This window comes from Entelurus aequoreus, linkage group LG02 (assembly GCF_033978785.1).
Source record: "Entelurus aequoreus isolate RoL-2023_Sb linkage group LG02, RoL_Eaeq_v1.1, whole genome shotgun sequence".
In the NCBI taxonomy this organism is placed as follows: domain Eukaryota; kingdom Metazoa; phylum Chordata; class Actinopteri; order Syngnathiformes; family Syngnathidae; genus Entelurus; species Entelurus aequoreus.
Genome location: NC_084732.1, coordinates 50,925,170 through 50,948,142, shown reverse-complemented (window position 1 = coordinate 50,948,142; position 22,973 = coordinate 50,925,170). Strand labels below are relative to the sequence as shown.

Genomic DNA, 22,973 nt, shown 5'->3' with positions numbered 1-22,973 from the left:
ATCCAATGCTTACATCTAATGTGCAACATGAAAATGCTTTAAGGGTAAATAAATGATCTCTGTACTAAGTTTTTCCAGAGCAGAACCCACACACAGACATACAATATTAGTACATAGCTCATAAAAAACAAGATTTGTTTTATTTTCATTGTAAGTGTTCAAGTTCAAGTGACTTTATTTGTACCCGAGGGTAGATTTGTTTTGCAGTGTGAAATACAGGAGAATGGCATATGCATATATATTAAACTACACAAAGGTATTAACACAAAACAGATCACAACATGACAAAGTACTCAACAGGCTGCATGGGACCAGGACCAGGAAAAGAAAGAAAAAGTCACATGAACAATAAAAAGAGGCAGAGTAAAAGTTAATAAAAGACAGTGAGTTAAAGCTACCATGAATGAATAAATAGATACAAATAAATGTCCAATATAGCTATAATTTGTTTAAAGTAATAACTGCAGCTGGAACAAGGTTGTTCCTATACCGAGATGTTCTGCATCTTGGGACTCGAAGCCTCCGACCAGACAGGAGGAGCTAAAACTCACCATAAAGAGGGTGAGAGATTTCTGCTGTAATTGAGTTGGCAATCGGCTGTACCTGCAGAGTGTTCAAGGACTCCAAACTCAGCTGAGGCTCACCAATAAGTCAATTTGACCACTTGATTATTAGGCTTAATCGGTTTCGGTCCTTCAGAGGCAGCCCTCCAAACCATGACACCAGACAAAAAGATAAAACCGATTCAATAAAAGCACGATAAAATACAATCATCATGGTTTTGTCAACATGAAGGACAGTGAAAACACTGGTGACTCCTCTTGCATTAAGCATCACTGTTATCCTTAAAATTCAATGTATTGTCAATAATGGTCCCAAGATATTTATAAGATTGCACAACTTTGGCAGTTTGTCCCTTAATGGTTCCCTCGAATGTAATTCTTGCCTGCCTTCTAAAATCAATAATCATATATTGTGTTTTAAGATTGTTCATTTATAGATATGATGCATCACACCACTTGACACAATCAACAATAGGCCCATGATTGTTCTCATTGCCCTGAAAGAGACTGACAATTAGTGTCTTCTGCATACTTTAAAAAAAGTCTGATTTTTAAATGTGCTCTGACACATATTTGTGTTCGTCACTTCCTGTCAATGAGAAAGGACGCAAAGAAAAAAAGCTCCGCTTCTGCTACCGGAGTTTTTGTTAAGTCTGAAGATTTTGACCACTGATTTGACCACTGATTTGCGATCACAGCCACAGGAGAGTCACCTGGCATCTTCGATCTGATTTTGGTCAGTTGAGAGGCACTGATACGCTGAAATAAGGCGAGTGGAAGAGCCGTTAGCCTCAAACCAAAGGCGCCTCCCGCAGTTCAAAGCGGTTGCCTAACAACCAAAAGTTACGGCGAGTTTACAGCTGTTTTAAAGTGATCCCGAAGTCGCAGAGTGATATAAGTTGACAGGCTGACACCTCAAATTGATCTCTGAACGGCGCAAAGTACGAAATTGTTGAAAAAACAAGTTAAAAGTGCCGCAAGTCGCTAAAGAAGTAACTGCCCTTAAGACATAAGAGGCACTGACGTCAGTGACTGCCGCGATGCCAAAAGTTAAAGGATTGACTGGAAAGACTGATTTGAAGCTGGGCACAGGACATGATGGGATTCAAGAATGGATACTACAAAAAATACTCCAGGAATTTAAAGAAGAAATGATAGAAAAATTGGAAGAATTGATTGATGGATGGAAAGAGGATATGAAAGAAATGAAAGAAGAAATTAAAGAAATGAAAAAAGAAAACAACTCCAGAAATAAAGAAGCCACTGAAATGAGCAAACAAATGAAGATCCTTCAAGAAGACAACAACATGCTGAGGAACATCATAGATGAAATGGATCAGGATAAACGAATGAATGATATCATTGTGACAGGGCACCGAATTAAACCAAGATCCTATGCGAAAGCTGTGAATAATGAAGGTGAACCAGATGAAATGGATATGGTCTCAGCAGAACAGCAAGTGGTCAACTTTCTGCAATCAAAAGAAATTGAAATTGACATTAATACCATCGAAACATGCATCCCACTGAACGGAAGAAACAACAACGCCACTCCAGTCGTGCTCGTGAAACTCGTAAACAGAACATCTAAAATGGCATTGCTGAGACAGGGAAAGAAGCTGAAGGGAACAAATGTGTACATGAATGAGCATCTCACAAAACGCAATGCTGGAATCGCCAAGAAAGCACGCGACTTGAGAAGGCAGGGAAAAATCCAGGGAACTTGGAGCACCAACTGTAAAATCTACATCAAGCTGAATGGAAGTCCAGAAGCAAGAGTAATTGTTGTCCATGACATCAAGGACCTGGACAATTTTTAAAGTTTACACAGCTACCACAACAACGATGATAATGGACTCTGACAGAAAACAAGCACCTAAATTCAGCATCGGCACTACTATGTTCCAAGGGACGACTAAACTAGAGGACCTAGATTCAGGATTGCATCCACCTACACTTATAGAGATTATTGAAACAACATCAAAGTTTGTTGAACAAGAAAATATGGAACTAAAAAATTTCTGCAACAAAGATCACAAAAACCAGGATTTGGAAAATGATATGGATCCAGATACAAATGTTTTCTCCCACATCAGTAATAGTTGTTTTTATTATACAGATGATCAATATAATAGCAACATTGAATGTGATAACAAATTGTCAATTATTCATTTTAATAGTAGAAGCTTGTATGCAAATTACAATAACATTAAGAACTTTTTGGAACACATCAACGAACCCTTCAAAGTGATTGCTGTCACAGAAACATGGATTGATGATAAAAAAGGAATAGATTTTGATCTGGAGGGATATGAACTAAACTACATCAACAGAACCAACAAAAATGGAGGAGGAGTAGCTGTGTACGTGATGAAGAACCTGAACTACAAAGTGGTAAAAAACATGTCATTTGCCATTGATAATATCTTAGAATGTATAACCATTGAAATATGTCAGGAAAAAAGCAAAAACATATTCATCAGTTGTATATATAGATCACCTAAGTCAAGTATAGAAACATTTGAAGAATGGATCAAGGCAACTTACATGGACAATGGTCAAAGAATAATGTTCTTATGTGGTTACTTTAATATTGACTTATTGAACCCCAACAAGCAAAAGTCTATTGATGACTTCATTGATACAATGTACAGCATCAGTCTATATCCTAAAATCACAAAGCCAAGCAGAATCACAGGACACTGTGCCACGCTTATTGATAATATTTTTACCAATGATTTTGATAATAACACTACAAGTGGTCTACTTATAAGCGACGTTAGTGATCATCTGCCAGTTTTTACAATATATGATGGAAACTACAAGAAGAACATGGAAGACAAAAGGACATTTCGAAGACTATGCACAGAGAAGAGGATGACTGCCTTCAAAATTGAGCTACAAAAGCAAGATTGGGACAATGTGTATAATGAAAAAGAGGTTGATGAAGCATATGAACATTTCTTAAACAAGTTCATAATACTTTATGACAAACATTGTCCATGGATACAACTCAGTAACAAGCAGAGAAAGAATAATCAACCATGGATGACAAAAGGATTAAAAAATGCTTGTAAGAAGAAGAATACACTACATAGAACATTTATAGCACAAAGAACTATAGAGGCAGAAATTAAGTACAAAAAGTATAAAAACAAGTTAACAGACATACTACGATCATGTAGAAAAGAATATTACAGTGAATTATTGGACAAGAACAAAAATAATATGAGAGCAACATGGGGCATCCTCAATAGCATTATTAAAAATGGAACTAAGAGGGACTACCCTCAATACTTCTTAGATGAAAATAAAAAAAAATGACAACATAAAGGAAGTAGTTGAAAGCTTCAATAATTATTTTGTAAATATTGGACCAAAATTGGAAGAAAGGATTCCAGACCCAGTTCCAATTGAGGACTATAATGATACCATAGAGCGAAATCCCAACTCCAGGTTCCTCAGTAATGTGACACAGGAGGAAATAGTTACAATCGTGAAAAAATGTAAATCTAAGACTTCAACTGATTGTAACGGAATTGATATGGAAACGATAAAAAAGGTTATTGAAGAGATCTCAGGACCATTAATGTATATTAGTAACCTATCATTTCAAACAGGTACATTTCCAAACAAAATGAAAATAGCTAAAGTTGCACCAATTTATAAGACTGGAGATAAACATCAATTTACAAATTATAGACCTGTTTCTCTACTTCCACAATTTTCTAAAATCATTGAAAAACTGTTCAATAACAGATTAGAAAGTTTCATAAATAAAAATAGAATACTCGAAGAGAACCAATATGGATACAGAGCTAATGTTTCAACTTCAATGGCTTTAATTGAAATTACAGAAGAAATTACCAATGCAATAGATAGTAATAAATGTGCAGCAGCGGTTTTTATGGATCTAACTAAAGCATTTGACACAATTAATCACAATATTTTAATCAAAAAACTAGAACGATATGGCATCAGAGGGTTAGTCTTAAACTGGATAAGAAGTTATCTAACGAACAGGAAACAATATGTGAAGCTAGGCGAACACACGTCTACAACGCTAAATATATCCTGTGGTGTACCTCAGGGATCAATACTAGGACCTAAATTATTCAATCTCTATATAAATGACATTTGTAAAGTTACAAAAGATTTAAAGTTAGTATTATTTGCGGATGATACAACAGCGTTTTGTTCAGGAAAGAACACACATGAGATAATACAAATAATAACAGAAGAAATTAACAAATTAAAAAGATGGTTTGACAAAAACAGACTATCGTTGAATCTTAGTAAAACTAAAATAATGCAATTTGGTAACAGTAGAAGAGAAAGTCAAACACAAATACAAATAGACGGAATAGAAATTGAAAGAGTAAACGAAACCAAATTTCTAGGTATAATGATTGATGATAAATTGAACTGGAAATCTCACGTAAAAAATATACAACATAAAGTTGCAAGAAACACGTCAATAATGAATAAAGCAAAACATGTTCTAGACCAAAAATCCCTTCATATTCTCTACTGCTCACTAGTGTTACCATATCTGAGCTACTGTGTAGAAATATGGGGAAATAATTACAAAAGTACACTTCATTCATTAACGGTGTTACAAAAAAGATCAGTTAGAATAATACATAATGTTGGATATAGAGAACATACAAACCCTTTATTTATTGAATCAAAAATACTGAAATTCCACGACATAGTGAATTTGCAAACAGCTAAAATTATGCACAAAGCAAACTATAACCTGCTACCCAAGAATATACAACAATTCTTCTCAAAAAAAGAGGAGAAATATAATCTTAGAGAAAAACGTAATTTAAAACATTTGTTTGCACGTACAACACTTAAGACCTTCAGTATATCAATATGTGGAATTAAATTATGGAATGGATTAAGCAAAGCAATCAAACAATGTACTAATATGATACACTTCAAGAAACTCTTCAAACTTAAAGTGTTTACAAAGTACAATGAAGAAGAACCATGACAAACATTCTCAATTTATTTCATCCATCCATTCATTCATTCTTAAAGTAATCTTACTTATCTCATCATATGAAATATGACTTACTTCACCAATTATTATTATTAAATTCTTACTATTATTTATTTATTTATTTTTGTTGTAATTACTTATGGAGTTTATTGTGAAAAAATTGTGAACAGGAAGTGAACAAAAAGTTTTGCAACTGTTATGTAAAGAAAAGGGGTAGGATTAAATAAGCTCTGCTTCTTCCTACTCCTTTTCGAACATGTTGAAAAGAAACTGGAAATTGTGATGTATCATGTTGTATGCTTGCATGTTCGAAATAAACTCAAACTCAAACTCAAACTCAATAACAAGCATTGGCGAGGGAACACATTCCTGTGGGGAGCCTGTCAAGGAGCACGCTGTGTTTGATAAAAAAAAAACATACTCTGACTTGTTGCGTTCTGTTTGTTAAAAAGTCTTAAATCAAGCCCACAAGATTATTACTGGAGTTAAAATGTTCTAAAAGACGATGAAATAAAATATGGAGTTGAATCTGTAATGGTACCGGGGAGAAGAAGACGGCACGGAGGCAGGGAGAGCGTTTAGCCTTTGGTGTGTTTATTAAGGAAATAAATATATGAGGTGTAATTATCCAAAAAGGGAATGAGTGTCCGACTATGTGTTGTATTTATCTGGAGAGTGTTACCGTAAATGTTGGAGGTGTGTGTTGAGAGAAGCGGTGCGGTCCGACAAGGGCAAGGCATGCAGGGAACTCCGGGGGCAGGCGAGTGGTCGAGAGGCAGGAGCGAGGCGTTGTAGTCCGGGGGCAGGCGAGAGGTTGAGATCCGGGAAGCCAGGGAAGGTCCGGGAATGCGAGACACACAGCTCGATTCAGACACACACAAAGGGACTGTGGGACAAGGACGCACACGACAATCAACGCTGGGGAAAACGCAGAGATCAGGATAGAGGGCAACAAGGGAGCTAGACGAGCTTACAGTACAAGTACAGGTTGCTACGTTCTGGCACTGGATCTCTGGACGCGGTGATTTAAATAGTCTTCACCCTCATCAGTGCCAGGTGTGTTGATTGGAGATTGTGTGCAGTGGTGCAGCTGCTGCTGGAGAGGGGCACGCTTAGCGGAGCGCACAGATGAATGCACATCAGAATGCGCATGGGCCGTGACAGAATCTTGTTAAAAGCAGATGAGAAGTCAAGTCAAAAGACGGGTATGACACCCATTTCCCTCCAGGTGTTTAAAAAGCAAATGAAGCAGAGTGAGTGTGTTGTCCTCCACTCCTCTTTTAGGCCTATAAGCAAACTGCAGTGGATCAAGAGCATGTTCAATGGTTTTTAAAAGTTCTGATCGCACCAGCCTTCCAAGGGTTTTCATTAGCAGAGAGGTCAGGGCTATAGGTCTAAAATCATTTAAAATGTTAGGACGACTGGATTTAGGCACCGGGACAATTATAGCAAGTGGACCTGTATAATATGAAATAGTCCTGTGAAAATGACTGCTTTCATTTGATTATAAAAATAAAGCATTTAACTTGTTATTAAGTCAGGTGTGAGACAGGTGTGCTGCTGGTGTGGTCACAGTGTACACTCTGATGATGCTCACATGTGCTCCACCGAATGCTCAGGGAGTTTTTGCTGTTGTTTGCTCACACACATGAAAAATTAGAGGAACATTATTGTGACATTATTGTTCATTTTTTAAATGTTTTTATTTTATATTTAATAAATGGCTGTGATGATAATGTAAATGAGGGATCTCTAATCACTGCTATGTTGGAATTTTTATTAATATTGACACTGTTGTTGATATTATTCATTTTTGTTTGACTACTTTTGGGTTGTTTTGTGTCATGTTTGTGTGTCCTCTCAATTTCTCTGTTGATTGCTATTCTGAGTGTTGCTGGGCCGGGTTTGGTTTTGGAATTAGGATTGTATTATTATTGTATTATTGTGTATTATTTTGTTGGACTGATTAAAAAAAAAATAATAATTAAAGGAACCATTGTTCTCAAGTTAGATACGTATTTTTAGAATTCATAATGACAATTGTGAACACCATAAGCTGAAATATTTTTGTTTAATCGATAAAGAACAGCAAGTGAAGCCAACACAGGATGCAGCAGAGCATGAACACTGAAGAGGGAAGCGAGAGCGTGTATGCAAACATTGTGTAGCACTGACACCTGCGTCTTTAAGATTATTACTTCCCTTTTCACCATGACACCTTGAATTCTAATTGAATCAAGATTTCTAAGAAGCATCCTTAAAGTGGTCCTGGTGTGATTCTCTGTCGGCAGAAAATGGATAAGGTTGCAGCTGAAGCAGCAACAGAAGAAGAGAGGAGGAAGAAGTCTCAGTCAGATATGCAGGATCTCCTCAGTCTGGACCTGGAAAGAGAGAAAATGGTGAACAAATAAAGCAGGAGCCTAGTTTATTTATATACTCCTCCCATCGCTCGTGAGTGTGAGTGTGTGTGATTTTCCAGGAAGCAGCAGCAAAAAAGGATGTTGACTCATCTATGTGTGTTTGAGCTGCTGTTTATCAGCTGAACGCAAAGACAGTGTGTTGTTTGTGTTGTCTTGCAGGAAATTATTAATTAACCGTACATTTTTCAGCTCTTTCACGATAAGGGCTATTGACAGGCTAACAATATCAACATGACATTTAAACGAGTTCCTTATTCTCTTTTATTACATACATTTGTTTGAGCAAAAGAAAGTTAATAGTACACACTAATTAAACACAAATACCTTACTCAATGAAACCCATTTTGCCCTCCTCCTGTGTGAACTGGTAAACATTAACAAAAACAACATATTTACGTAATCACTGTAGTATCGATCAAATACGTATATTGATACTACCCTTGGTATCGACACCACCAGTGTTTGAATCGATCCACCCGCTTACATATTGTGTAATCCTGGCTGTGACAATGTTGACACACCAACAGTTTTTGTTATATTAGCCTCCCTCTAAAACCACAGGTGTCAAACTCAAGGCCCGGGGGCCAGACATGGCCCGCTACATCATTATATGTGGCCCGTGAAAGCCTGGAAATAATGAGTTAATAAAGTACTTTATTTTTCTTACTAAAGGTATTTGTTCTTTCCATTTTAATATTTAAAAATAAAATGTACTGCATGCAATTTCATATCTTTTAAACTTTAATTGTATCTAATAATGCAGCAAAATATTACATTCCCATACATTCCAAAACAGTTTTTGTTAAAATAAAAATAAATACTTCAATATCTGGGGATAGGTTGATTGGCAACACTAAATTGGCCCTAGTGTGTGAATGTGAGTGTGAATGTTGTCTGTCTATCTGTGTTGGCCCTGTGATGAGGTGGCGACTTGTCCAGGGTGTACCCAGCCTTCCGCCCGGTTGCAGCTAAGATAGGCTCCAGCACCCCCGCGACCTCAAAAGGGATAAGCGGTAGAAAATGGATGAATGGAATATCTGCTTGACTTATAATTTCATTGTTAGTTACCCATCAAGTTGTACAATGTAAAATGACAAATTCTGGGGATTGAGCTGCCATTTTGTTATCATACAAAAAACTTTTGTACTGTTTTTCCATATACATTAACACACCATAAAAACAAGAACCATAGATTTTATTGTGGAAAAACTGGCAGCTCTGTTGCATTAATTTTATTGTAAAATATATATATATATATTTATACAGTATATATGTTCTTTTTAAAACTAAAATATATTTTTTAACAGTATATGTAAAAAAAGATTCTAATAATCAAATGCATAGGAAATTATAAATATGTATTGTACAGGTATACATTTATATTGATATACTATTCACTATCAGAAGCGGCCCTCTGAGAGCAACCATAATTGCGATGTGGGCCTCTATGAAAACAAGTTTGACATGCCTGGCTCCTGACTATTATTAATCTACTTGTTATTTCCTGTGAATAGCTGCTTGCTTTCTGCTGCAACACGGTTCCATCTACACTTCTTAAACTTTACGTATGACTTATTTATTGATGTTGTTTCAAGATAGCTAAGCTAATAGCATGCTTTCTCCCTACTTGCTCTCGGTGTGAAACATGTTTAGCCCCGTCCTCCAGTGATAAAGTTACTTAAGATACTAAGAAAAGCAGTAACCGCTGTAATGGAGGTGATTATTATAAGCTTAGGGGTGCAGCTCTACAGTCTTTATAGCGATACACAGTTAGTTGGCTTGTCAGTCGGGGGACTGAAAAGAAATACAATATTAGCCAGAGTGGTCGGCGGTTGTGATCGGCTTTAAATGGCATTAATCGGCAATGGCAAACACATACTCATTCAAGTAAATTGTCCGATACTGACTGTTGACCGATTATTGTATCACTATTGTCATGTGTATTCAGGCACGTCGGCAGATGGAGGAGCAGGTTACCCAGAAGGCCAGGGAACTAGAGCAGTACCTGCAGCGCGTGCGGGAGATGGAGGACATGTATCATCAACTGGAGGAAGCCTTGGAGAACGAGAGGCAGGCCAAGCAGGATGAAGAAGCCATGCGCAAACTGCAAGCCAGGTCTCACACGTGCACGCTCACATGCATTGGTCACAATATTAGGTACACCCCTTACATTTCAGCAACCTTTTTTTTATTCATTTGTCTTTCGTTTCTCTCCAAGGACAACAGCTGGATATACTTTCAAGTAGTCAGTGTACAGCTTTTGTAGCAGTTTAGATTTATTATCTACTGAGGAGTCAACGCAACATTTGTGTGTAGATAAATGGCAATGTAAGTGAACACACCTCACAGCGAACATGTTTAAAGTGTGAATATTCAGTGCGAGCGCTACTTCCGTCATCCTTTTGGACATAGAAATCACCAGAGCTGCACATGTTTGAGTCCTCTTCCACTTTGTGATGACTTCACAGAGCTGCTGATAGGACACTTTGTGCTGCCCCACCTTCCTTCTGCTTGAGGAAGTCTCACGGGTGCTGGAGACCTTCACCTTCACCTTCAGTATAACGCTCTGTGTGTGGTGTTGTTAGTCTGGACCCCAGGGTGCAGAGGCAACCAGGTACAGGGAGCATAGGGCAAGCTATGCAGCACTGTGAGGTACCATGCAAAAGTGAAGAAGACAGGGCTGTCATAAGAAGCATCCTGATTGGCAACCGGGGGCAGGTGATGGAGCCAGAGCTCAGACTAAAGAAATGGTTGCAAATGAAGGAAAACAGGGAGTGCTCAACAGAAAATAAAACAAAATGCACGAAATGAATATTAAGTGTGATGATATTGTAACACTTCAGCTTCCTTAGCTAACACTTGTCATATTAGAGGTGTTGGGGCTCCAAGGGATGGACTTGTGCTCTGCTTCAAAATGTCACAGCACATGCCGGAATTCCTGCTTCCGCCTCAATTAACCACATCTCCACTAGTGGACGCAGCACTCATGCAGCACCGGACTTCACCTGATACAATTATTTTGGTGCTGACTTGTGTTGTCATGTATAGACAATAACTACTGTTTTCAGTGGCTAGACAATCTACAGTGCATCCACAAAGTATTCACTTTTCTCACATTTTGTTATGTTAACAAAAATGGAATACATTAATTTTTGTCCTCAAAATTCTACACACACTACTACTCCATAATGACAATGTGAAAATATATATTTTTTAATTTAGCAAATAAGAAATACGAAAACAGCCTTTGCTCAATACTTGGAATGGGTGAAACTGCCCAAAGGTAGGTGTGCCCAACTTGTGGTATCGTTTTCAAAAAGACTTGAGGCTATAATTGCTGCCAAAGGTGCATCTACAAAATATTGAGTAAAAGCTTTGAATAGTTACTGTATGGCATTTTTTTAATTTTTTTATAAATTTGCAAATTGAAAAAAAACCCAAAAACTTTTCACATTGTCATTATGGAATAATTAATGTGTGTAGAATTTTGAGGACAAACATGAATGTATTACATTTTGGAATAATGCTGTAACATACCAAATGTGGAAAAAGTGAATATATATATGGATGCACTGTAGACAGCTATTCAAGCTGCATGATGACAACTCTAAAGTATATCCATCATTTTTATGGTTTTGTCCATGAGAAGACTGAACAGGAATGGTTGCTGGGATGTGAAATATTACGTGTTCAGCAGATTAAAAGCAATACATGGTCACCCCCTACCATACAGACTGCTGGAAGAGGAGACTAACAGGCGGGCAGAGCTGGAGCGTCTGCACCTGCAGCAGAAGAGGGCGTTGTGTCAGACGCAGGCTGAGAAGTGCGAGCTGGCGAGGGAGCGAGAGCTGCAGGGGGCCGTGCTGCAGCTGGAGAAGGTGGAAAGGGAACGTCATGGAGCTCTGCAGAAGTATGAGGTCAGAGGCTTCTAATGCACCCTGGACGTGTCATGTTGTTCATCATGCAAGGAAGCAAAAAAAGACATGGTCACAAGATGGCAGCAACTGTTGTCCTGTGATTGATTGGCCAAGAGTCCATCCCAAATCAGCTGGGATAGGTTCCAGCTCACCCATCATGTCCTTCTCTACAGGAAGTGTCAATAAATCTGGAGCGAGCTTCTCACCAGTCCAAGAAATGGAAAGACAAAGTAGCCAAACATGAAGGACTGATGCGTCTCATCCAACCAGGTAAGAATTTTTAAAGTCTGCCTGCCATCTTTTTGATCACCATTTAACAATATTTTTTTACTGTACAAATGCATCCAATATTACTTACACGAGCCACAACATTAGGCACACCTGCACTCTGTTGTCTTGATGAGAGTTGTTGCTCTCTCACCTCTTTAGGTGACAAAGGTCCTCAGAGGGTCACCAACTGGGGACCTGCTTCAGTCACAGACAAGGAGTTGGAACTGAGGAAGAAGTCGTGGCAGGAGAGGAAAAACATGCACACTCAGTGAACCAAACGCACTTGATGAAGGGACCGGTCATAGCACTCACCTTTAACTAGGGCTGGGCAATATGGCCTTTTATTAATATCTCGATATTTTTAGGCCATATGGCGATACACGATATGTATCTTGATATTTTGCCTTAGCCTTGAATTAACACTTAATGCATTAAATCACACCAATATGATGATTCTATGTGTCTACATTAAAACATTCTTGTTCATTCTGCATTAATATATGCTCATTTTAGACTTTCATGCAGAGAGGGAAATCACAACTAAGTCAATTTACCAAAACTGTATTTGTTAAACAGTTACAGTATTAAATAGTGGCACAAACATTCATGTCATTTCCAAAACAGAAAGTGCAACATTGTCAGAGACATTTTAAAACAAGTTATAAGTGCACTTTTGTGCATGATGTCACTAAGATGACATCAAAACAACACTAAAATAAAGTGCACTTTTGTGCATGATGTCACTCAAGATATTTCAATAACTGTCAAATAAAAATGAGCTGCATAATAGGAAATCAAATAGTGTATGCCCTTAGTATGTGGTAGGTTACTGCCGACGTTATCTCCTTCTGCTGTTGACTTTTTTTTTCATACGTGTTGATCTGGAAATGGTTGCTTGGGCATTTTGTGGGTGTGGCACCGAATGGAGATGTTGACAGGCAGAGTTTCAAGCACTCTTCATTCTCTAGCGCAGGGGTGTCAAACTCAAATACAGAGTGGGCCAAAATTTAAAACTGAACCAAGGTTGAACAAATTAACCTTTTAATAGGGACCCAAACAAGTTTTGCATTGAATTTTGAACAAGAAAGGCTTATATAATTTTATAGTGACATGCAAAATCGAGTTTCAAATAATAATAAGAATAATTAAAAAATATCAATGGCATATCAAATACAATTTAAATAAAAAATGAATGCCTCTTTTCTATTTGCAGCCTTCTGAAGTAAATATCAACATTAACTTTTTCCACAGGCTAATACATTTGAAAATAAAATAACAATGAATAAACCAACCATTCAGGACTTTAAACTGCTCAGTTTGCAACACACTGATCTAATCTGATGTGCCCAAGCCAGATACCTGGCATCTTTTCTTGGATGCTAGTTCATTAATGTCGGGGCTCAGGCTTTGACCTGAGGCAACCTTCATTATCGAACGAAGGTGTTCATCAGTCATTATATCTCGTAGTCCACCCGGACCACAGTCTTGGGGGTGTGCCTTAAAGGCACCGCCTTTAACGTCCTCTACGAGCTGTCGTCACGTCCGCTTTTCATCCATTCTAACAACGTGCCGGCCCAGTCACAAGATATGTGCGGCTTCTGTACGCACACACGTGAATGCAATGCATACTTGATCAACAGCGATACAGGTTACACTGAGGGTGGACGTATAAACAACTTTAACACTGTTAGAAATATGCGGCACACTGTGAATCCACACCAAACAAGAATGACAAACACATTTCGGGAGAACATCCGCACCGTAACACAACATAAACACAACAGAACAAATACCCAGAATCCCATGCAGCCCTAACTCTTCCAGGCTGCAATATACACCCCCGCTACCACCAACACCCCCCCCCCTCCCTCTGAACATCCTATGAAATGTTTAACAAGCCATCCTATAATAATACAACAGCTATTAATGTAACAATACAAAAAACAAATATATTTAATGGATTTTTCCTTATTTTAACAATAGGCTAATGTATATGACTTTATATAGAGTCTACAAGAAAAACAAAACTTAAAAACTAAATTATTTACCTATTGCAGACACAAGGTTTCGTGCAGCTTCACTCATTGTAAAGGAAGACGGAAGTCCACGCAGGAGAAACATGACTACAAAGATGGTGTCTGGGTTTTTCTTATATGTACAGTATATATACATATTAAGTCTTTCATACATATATATATATATATATATATATATATATATATATATATATATATATATATATATATATATATATATATATATATATATATATATATATATATATATATATATATATATATATATATATATATATATATATATATATATATATATATATATATATGAGCAATGATGGAACCTGGTTTTTGTGATATGAGACGGCCGATTCCACAAAAGCACGCGTGCATTAGTTGTTTATATTTGTCCGGACAATGGGGTGGTATGGTAATTTAACAATGTGTGTGTATAATGATGAATGCTGAAATGTGTGTGTATTGAGTGAGTCAGTTTATGTTGGTACATTTAGATATATGCGTAATTTAATAACTTTTGTGTAGCACCTGGTTTCTTATCTGGTTTAATTCCCCCCTTCCTTTTCCTCCCCCCCACCCCTCTCGCAACCTCCCTTCACGCTTTTTCTCACAGCCCCGCTATCTGTAAAAGTTGGGAAATTGTCTAAAATGTGTGTGCGTGTGAGAAAGTAGACAAAGTTTATGTACAGAAAACATATGAGTGAATGATCTATCCATTTAATTATCTTATTCCGCTCTCGGAGGTTGGATCGCGGGGGCAGCAGCCTAAGCAGGGAAGTCCAGAATACCCTCTTTAAGCTTGACTATTTGTCCATCTAAGAGTGAATGATAAATGTTGTTCTTATTATTAAGGTTCTGATATGATACAGCTGTGCTTCTGGATGAGAAAAATAGTTGTCTATAGCATTTACTTTTAACTGTGCTGGTAATTGTAACTGTGTGACACTGTGGTTTGGAAAAAAAAAAAAAAAAAAAAAAAGGAGGCCCTGCTGGAAGACATTTTAAGATAAGGGATGTGTGCGTGTGACGAGGCTGTGTGAGTGACAGCTGCGTGAGGCGTGGGCCGAAGAGGTGTGACACTGTTAGCATAGCATTGAGCTAGGTTAGCATTGAGCTAGGTTAGCATTGAGTTAGCATAGCATTGGATTAGTTTAGCATTGAGCTAGGTTTAAAGAATAAATAAATAAATAAATAAAAAAATAAAATTATATATATATCTATATATATATATATATATATATATATATATATATATATATATATATATATATATATATATATATATATATATATATATATATATATATATATAGTGGACAGCTGTACTCAATCTGAAGAGAAGGCTGACAGGTTGGTTTTGATAATAGGACAAATAAAATATACTGTATATGAATAAATAAACATTTAAATATCAATACATACATTTGGCCTGGGACATTGAAGCATTGTTAAATTCATTAGTCATTAATTACGTGTGTAATATACTGTATTGAACAGCCTTGCTGCTTATCTGATCCATCCAGTTCCTGTGTGGAAGTTGAGACACACACACGCACATCATAGAGTAGGACACACTGTAACTTTGAATTAATAGTTATACAACAAATAAATTAATAATATTGAATTTAAATTTGATACAGATAAATTGATTATACATTGACGTTTTAATTTTTTTAGGAATAAACACAATAAAATAAAAGTTACATTTATATTCTAATACATCTAAGGGCATCTGTGCAAACTGTGAAACATAGAGTCTGAAGAAGTACAGATAAGAATCGCCAACACTCAGCGCCATTGTCAAGACAAAACGTAGAGAAGCGTTAAACAAATTCTAATCAGAAGGAAGACAGACCAAAATATGAGAACTTAAGTAAACAGACAGCAAGTAAACCAGAAATAATCATGTAAATAAATAACAAAGAAAGCAAATTTCTATGTGACATTGGTGCATGTAGAATTACATGTAGAGAATAAAACTAAATGGAAATAACTCTCTGCAAGATGAGAATGACGTCATGAATTGTGCTCGGGTTAGTAATAGATAGATAGATTAACAGATAACACGTTATTGATTCCTTCAGGAGAGTTCCCTCAGGAAGAAGAAGTAAAAAGTAAACAGTAACTAATAAGGGTATAAATGGAAACAAAATAGAAAAATATTACAAGGAGAATAAAAATAGAACAGTACAATAAGAGAAACTAGGCATTAACGACCATGATATAAAAAAGTATTGCACTGTTATTGTTTTGCATTCCCTGTCATCCTAGCCCCCCCAAAGAGGAGTTGTACAGTCTAATGATGTATGAGACAAAGGATTTTTTATAGGCTAAACCAGTAGTTCTCAAAGGAGGATATGGTGTTTTCGCCCGGACAAAAAAGGGGGGTACTTGAAGGTATGCCAAGGGGTACCTGAGATTTTAAATATTTTAAAATAGCGACAATTCAAAATCCTTTATAAATATAATTATAGAAGAATAATTCTTCAACAAAATAAATATTTAGAATTAAGTTCACGAGCCCAGATGGATCTCTATTACAATATCCAAAGAAGGTTGATGATTGATTATATGTATAGAAATCTTTATTGTAATTTAATCACTTGTTTAATTTTTGAAACGTTTTAGTTATTCTTATTTTTTTTGTTTGTCCAAATAAGTCAAGTAAGACCACAACAAATGAGCAATATGGTGCACTGTTATACAATTTAATAAATCAGAAAATGATGACATTATGCTGTATTTTATTTCTTTATTTTACTGGGAAAAAAAGGTTGAAAACCACTGCCTTAAATCATATCTAAAGCTAAAATTATTTTATAAGACTGATTATTTTGGATAAGTCACAGGTGGAGAAAATCCTCAGTGCTGAGCTCTGTAAAACTTGCACCTGGCTCGCTGACAACAAGCTATCCATACACTTGGGTAAAACAGAATCCATCCTGTTTGGGTCCCACATCAACCTTAAGAAAGTCAATGACTTCACCATAAAAGTGGGTGACATTGTTATCACCAGGAAAGATGAGGTCACCTACCTAGGTTCCATTCTAGAGGCTAACCTTTCCTGTGATAAAATGGCAACCAAGGTAATCAGAAAGGTTAACCAACGAACGAGATTTCTCTACAGAATCTCCTCTCTGGTCAACAAAAGCACCATGAGGATTCTGGCGGGAACTCTCGTTCAACCCTTTTTCGATTACGCATGCACCTCCTGGTACCCTAGCACCTCCAAAACCCTCAAATCTAAACTCCAAACATCTCAGAACAAGCTAGTCAGGTTATTTCTAGACCTCCACCCCAGATCCCACCTCACTCCTACCCACTTCTCTAAAGTGGGCTGGCTCAAGGTGGAGGACAGAGTTAAACAACTTGCACTGAGCCTAGTCTATAAAATCCACTACACCTCCCTGATACCGAAGTACATGTCAAACTACTTCCTTAACGTAAATGACCGCCATAACCACAACACCAGGGGGAGCTCCACTAACCACGTTAAACCCAGATTCCAAACTAACAAAGGTCTTAACTCATTCTCTTTCTATGCCACATCAATGTGGAATGTGCTCCCAACAGGTATAAAAGAAAGGGCATCTCTATCCTCCTTCAAAACCGCAATAAAAGTTCACCTCCGGGCAGCTACAACCCTAAACTAACACCCTCCCCGGATTGCTAATAATCAAATGTAAACAATCAAATGCAGATACTTTTTCTTATGCCTTCCGATCTCTCTCTCTCTCTCTCTCTCTCTCTCTCTCTCTCTCTCTCTCTCTCTCTCTCTCTCTCTCTCTCTCTCTCTCTCTCTCTCTCTCTCTATGTCCACTACTTGCTGTCCATATCCTACCCCCCCACACCCCTGATTGTAAATAATGTAAATAATTCAATGTGATTATCTTGTGTGATGACTGTATTATGATGATAGTATATATGATAGTATATATCTGTATCATAAATCAATTTAAGTGGACCCCGACTTAAACAAGTTGAAAAACTTATTCGGGTGTTACCATTTAGTGGTCAATTGTACGGAATATGTACTTCACTGTGCAACCTACTAATAAAAGTCTCAATCAATCAATCAAAAAAAGACTCGGCTAACTGCTGAGCTGCTGTGCAGTGAGACTGTATTGCTATATGAATTATATCAGCTAACTAAACTATGGCATAGTTTAGTTAGCTGAGGTATATAATGTACAGTGTATTTTGTCAAAAACTATGTGTGTAACGTATTTCTTGTGCAGCGCATTCATAAATCTGCTGCAAAAGACATACTGGTTGAGGCTCGCAGTAATCCGGCCTCCTGGTGGTAGAGGGCGGTAGTGATCCCAGAGATCATTCCTCGGCCGCAGAAGAAAAAAAAAAAAAAGTTTGCAAGCGATTGTTTATTTCCTCTCGCCTGGACTTTTATTAAAAACATGGAGGATTACATATGTAAAATAAAACAGTTTTCTAAACTGGACTTTCAATCGAAGCAGGAGGTAATAATTTAAGGTAGACCAACGCCGGAGCTAAAAGGTTTGCTTTTGACTTCGGGACAGAAGACCCGTTCTTTTCAAACGGCGTGGTACACACGCAAAGGCTGGCTGGGTGGATGTCCAGCAAGAAAGGTAAGACCATAATAATGTTTTTTTTAATTAAATGTGCTTTTTTGTGTGCTACAGTTGTGTAAAGAATGCTGGTATGAGCTTTTAAACATAACCCGTTAACTGCTGCCAATCACATGGTGAATAAGATACTATTTAGGGTTCATATGTTTGTAAATCTGACTGTGATGATGCAGTGCCTCACCAGACATTAACCTCACCGCACGCCACTGTAAAAAAGAGTGCACATTTAACTTTATAAATAACCAGGACCTTCATGATGCATTTCAGGCTAACTAGCTAACTAAGTAGCAGCATTGTTTTAGAGAGGGAATGTAACTTTTTGTCAAACACAGACCTGGTGTAAAGTGGAGCTAATACATTTTACTACAAGCATTGATGAACACTTACTTTCTCGAAAAAGTTTCTTATGTCCATTTTGCATCTGTTCACGTTCTTGTTCTGCAGTGCTGTGTGCTAATGTGCTTCGTAAACCTGCAGGACCGCAAGCAAGGTCGCAGAGAAAATGCGGACTGGATTTTGAGTGATGTGGGCATTTTCTATATGAACAAGTCCAAGGACCGCAAGCAAGGTCGCAGAGAAAATGCGGACTGGATTTTGAGTGATGTGGGCATTATCTATATCAGGGGTCGGCAACCCGCGGCTCCGGAGCCACATGCGGCTCCGTGACCACTCTGATGCGGCTCAGCTACATACATGCCGACCCCCCCGATTTTCCCAGGAGATTTATGGATCTCAGTGTCCCTCATAGATTACTCCCAGGGAAAAAATAATCCTATTTACACTCTAATTACTAAATAAAGGGCGTGCCCTAATTGCACTGCAGTAATTGTCCTCTATAGCCAGTCCAGCCACATGTTGCATGTTGTTATTACTTGCACACACAGGAGACAGCAAAGCATACTTAGTCATCAGCCACACAGCTTACACTGACGGTAGCCGTATCAAACAACTTTAACATTGTTACGTTACAAATATGCGCCACACTGTGAACCTACACCAAAAAAGAATGAAAAACACATTTCTGGAGAACATCCCACCGTAACACAACATAAACACAACACAACCATTACCCAGAATCCCATGCAGCCCTAACTCTTCCGGTCTACATTATACACCCCCGCTACCACCAAATCCCCCCCACACATCAACCCCCCCCCCCTCTCCGTGCGTTGGTTGAGCGGAAGAGTTAGGGCTGCATGGGATTCTGGGTATTGGTACCGTCAGTGTAAGATGTGTGGCTGCTGAGTTAGTACGCCTTGCTGTCACTTACGTGAGCAAGCTGAAATTGCATTCTACGTGTGGTCGAGCAGGTACACTGTTAGGGCAGACTGTAGAGGGCGCCAAATGCAGTGTCATCACGCTCTGATATTCGGGAGTCTCCCGGGAAAAATGAGAGGGTTGGCAAGTATGACGCTATCAAGCGCCATTCATTCAAAACTCGCGGGCTGCACTAACATCAAATTTCCACATTAAAGTGTGTGCCGGTGCGTGTGTCGGAGACCCCTGGTTAACATAGCACAAAGCGTTTAAGCTTTGTATGCGGTGTTTTTCATTTTAAATTGAAAAAATTTTTTTGTGGCTCCCATTACTTTCTTTAATTTGTGAAACTTGCCAAAATGGCTCTTTGAGTGGTAAAGGTTGCCGACCCCTGATCTATATGAACAAGTGGAATGGATTGGATACCGACACGTTGGCGTTGTTAGGCCTATTTTAGGGGGGCTCAAGCCCCCCTAAAATGTTCTTAAGCCCCCCTCCTAAATAATTTGGTGTTAAAAAAAAAAAAAAAAAAAAATTATTATTTTTTTTTTTTACAAATACATGCCGACATATTCATTATAAAGTGGCCCGAATATGAGTTTAAATAAATAATCATATAACCTGTCATTATTCACTCAGTTTCCCCTCACTTCATAGTGTAAGGTAGAGAGCCTCTTTAGTGCGTCGGTATCCAATCCATTCCACTTGTTCATATAGAAAAATGCCCACATCACTCAAAATCCAGTCCGCATTTTCTCTGCAACCTTGCTTGCGGTCCTTGGACTTGTTCATATAGAAAATGCCCACATCACTCAAAATCCAATCCGCGTTTTCTCTGCGACCTTGCTTGTGCAGGTGTACAAAGCAAGTGTACAAAGCACATTAGCACACAGCACTGCAGAACAAGAACCTTGTGTCTGCAATTGTAAATAATTTAGTTTTTAAGTTTTGTGTTTCTTGTAGAATCTATATAAAGTAATATACATTAGCCTATTGTTAAAATAATGAAAAAAACATCATTAAATATATTTGTTTTATTGTATTGTTACATTAATAGCTGTTGTATTATTAAAGGATGGCTTGTTAAACATTTCATAGGATTTTCAGAGGGTGGAAAAACCAAGACATTTAATATAAAATGTAAAATGAATAAATATATAAAAAGAAAAAGAAAAAAATGGTTAAAAATCATCGTCCCGGGGAGCATTTAATTTCGTCCCGTGCATTTTTTTTTACCGTCCCCGGGACGACGGGACTACGTTAATCTCAAGCCCTGGAAATTAAATTTTATTGTTTGCATTATTTGTTTCAGCATTGCACTTTGAAGATGGTTCCTCAGCTCTTTGACAGCTTTGGCTCTTTTTCAGATCAGCAGACGGACTCTAAGTCTTTCTTATTTACAGTATATATAAACGTTTCTCATTTCTATTCAGACTTCCATATATATTTAATTTCCTTAACGACTTGCCATAATATATATATATAAATATATTATATACAAGCCAAATTATCCCGATCCAGATATTACTTTAATTCAAGTAATTAAGTAATATTTCCAGGGCTTGAATTTACAACCATTCTAAATAAATAAATGATAAATGGGTTATACTTGTATAGCGCTTTTCTACCTTCAAGGTACTCAAAGTGCTATGACAGTATTTCCACATTCACCCATTCACACACACATGGCGGGAGCTGCCATGCAAGGCACTAACCAGCAGCCATCAGGAGCAAGGGTGAAGTATCTTGCCCAAGGACACAACAGATGTGACTAGGATGGTAGAAGGTGGGGATTGAACCCCAGTAACCAGCAACCCTCCGATTGCTGGCACGGCCACTCTACCAACTTCGCCACATATGTGCCCAAAATGTAATCTGTGCAATTTCAAAATATTTGGGAACAAACAATTATTGTATTGTGAGCGAAAGTCGTGGCATTAGCCTCTATGTTGTGAATGAATAACATAGAGGCTAATGCCATGACTTTCATTGTGTTTCAGTGTATCTTGAAGGATCATGCAAGTAATTGTTTCTTCTTGATGCTGTAAACAAAATGTCACTGTGCAAACCCATGTTTGTTGTTGTACTGAACACAGATTGAAAATAAACCGACTAAAATAATAATAATAACAATGAATAATTTCTAAGTCTTTGTTAGCCGTTTGTGAAGTTTTGTGGTCGTGCGCTACGTTCGCTCGCATCCTGTGCATCTCCTGGGGGCTAAGCCCCCCCCTGTCCTTAAAAGCTAGTGACGCCCCTGTACCGACACACTAAAGGGGCTCTCTACCTTACGCTATGAATTGAGGGGAAACTGAGTGAATAATGACAGGTTATATGATTATTTATTTAAACTCATATTCGGCCACTTTATAATGAATATGTCGGTATGTATTTGTAAAAAAATTAAATAAAAAATTAATAAATATAACACCAAATTATTTAAAGGCCTACTGAAACCCACTACTACCGACCACGCAGTCTGATAGTTTATATATCAATGATGAAATCTTAACATTATAACACATGCCAATACGGCCGGGTTAACTTATAAAGTGACATTTTAAATTTGCCGCTAAACTTCCGGTTCGAAACGCCTCTGAGGATGACGTATGCGTGTGACGTAGCCCGGCGAACACGGGTATGCCTTCCACATTGAAGCCGATACGAAAAAGCTCTGTTTTCATTTCATAATTCCACAGTATTCTGGACATCTGTGTTCGTGAATCTGTTTCAATCATGTTCATTGCATTATGGAGAAGGAAGCCGAGCAAGCAAAGAAGAAAGTTGTCGGTGCGAAATGGACGTATTTTTCGAACGTAGTCAGCCACAACAGTACACAGCCGGCGCTTCTTTGTTTACATTCCCGAAAGATGCAGTCAAGATGGAAGAACTCGGATA

General features: G+C 37.7%; 2 protein-coding genes across 2 annotated transcripts in view; both read left to right on the top strand.

The window, feature by feature from the left end:
* Positions 1 to 12,691, top strand: part of swap70a (switching B cell complex subunit SWAP70a) — a 39,537-nt gene extending 26,846 nt beyond the window's left edge. Inside the window, 5 exon segments of the mRNA XM_062028679.1 lie at positions 7,866 to 7,973; positions 9,943 to 10,109; positions 11,728 to 11,911; positions 12,085 to 12,181; positions 12,341 to 12,691. Coding sequence (XP_061884663.1) covers positions 7,866 to 7,973; positions 9,943 to 10,109; positions 11,728 to 11,911; positions 12,085 to 12,181; positions 12,341 to 12,453 — 669 coding nt within the window. The 3' untranslated portion in view covers positions 12,454 to 12,691.
* Positions 1 to 22,973, top strand: part of LOC133635554 (uncharacterized) — a 318,673-nt gene that overhangs the window by 225,563 nt on the left and 70,137 nt on the right. The gene's annotated exons all lie outside the window — the stretch shown is intronic.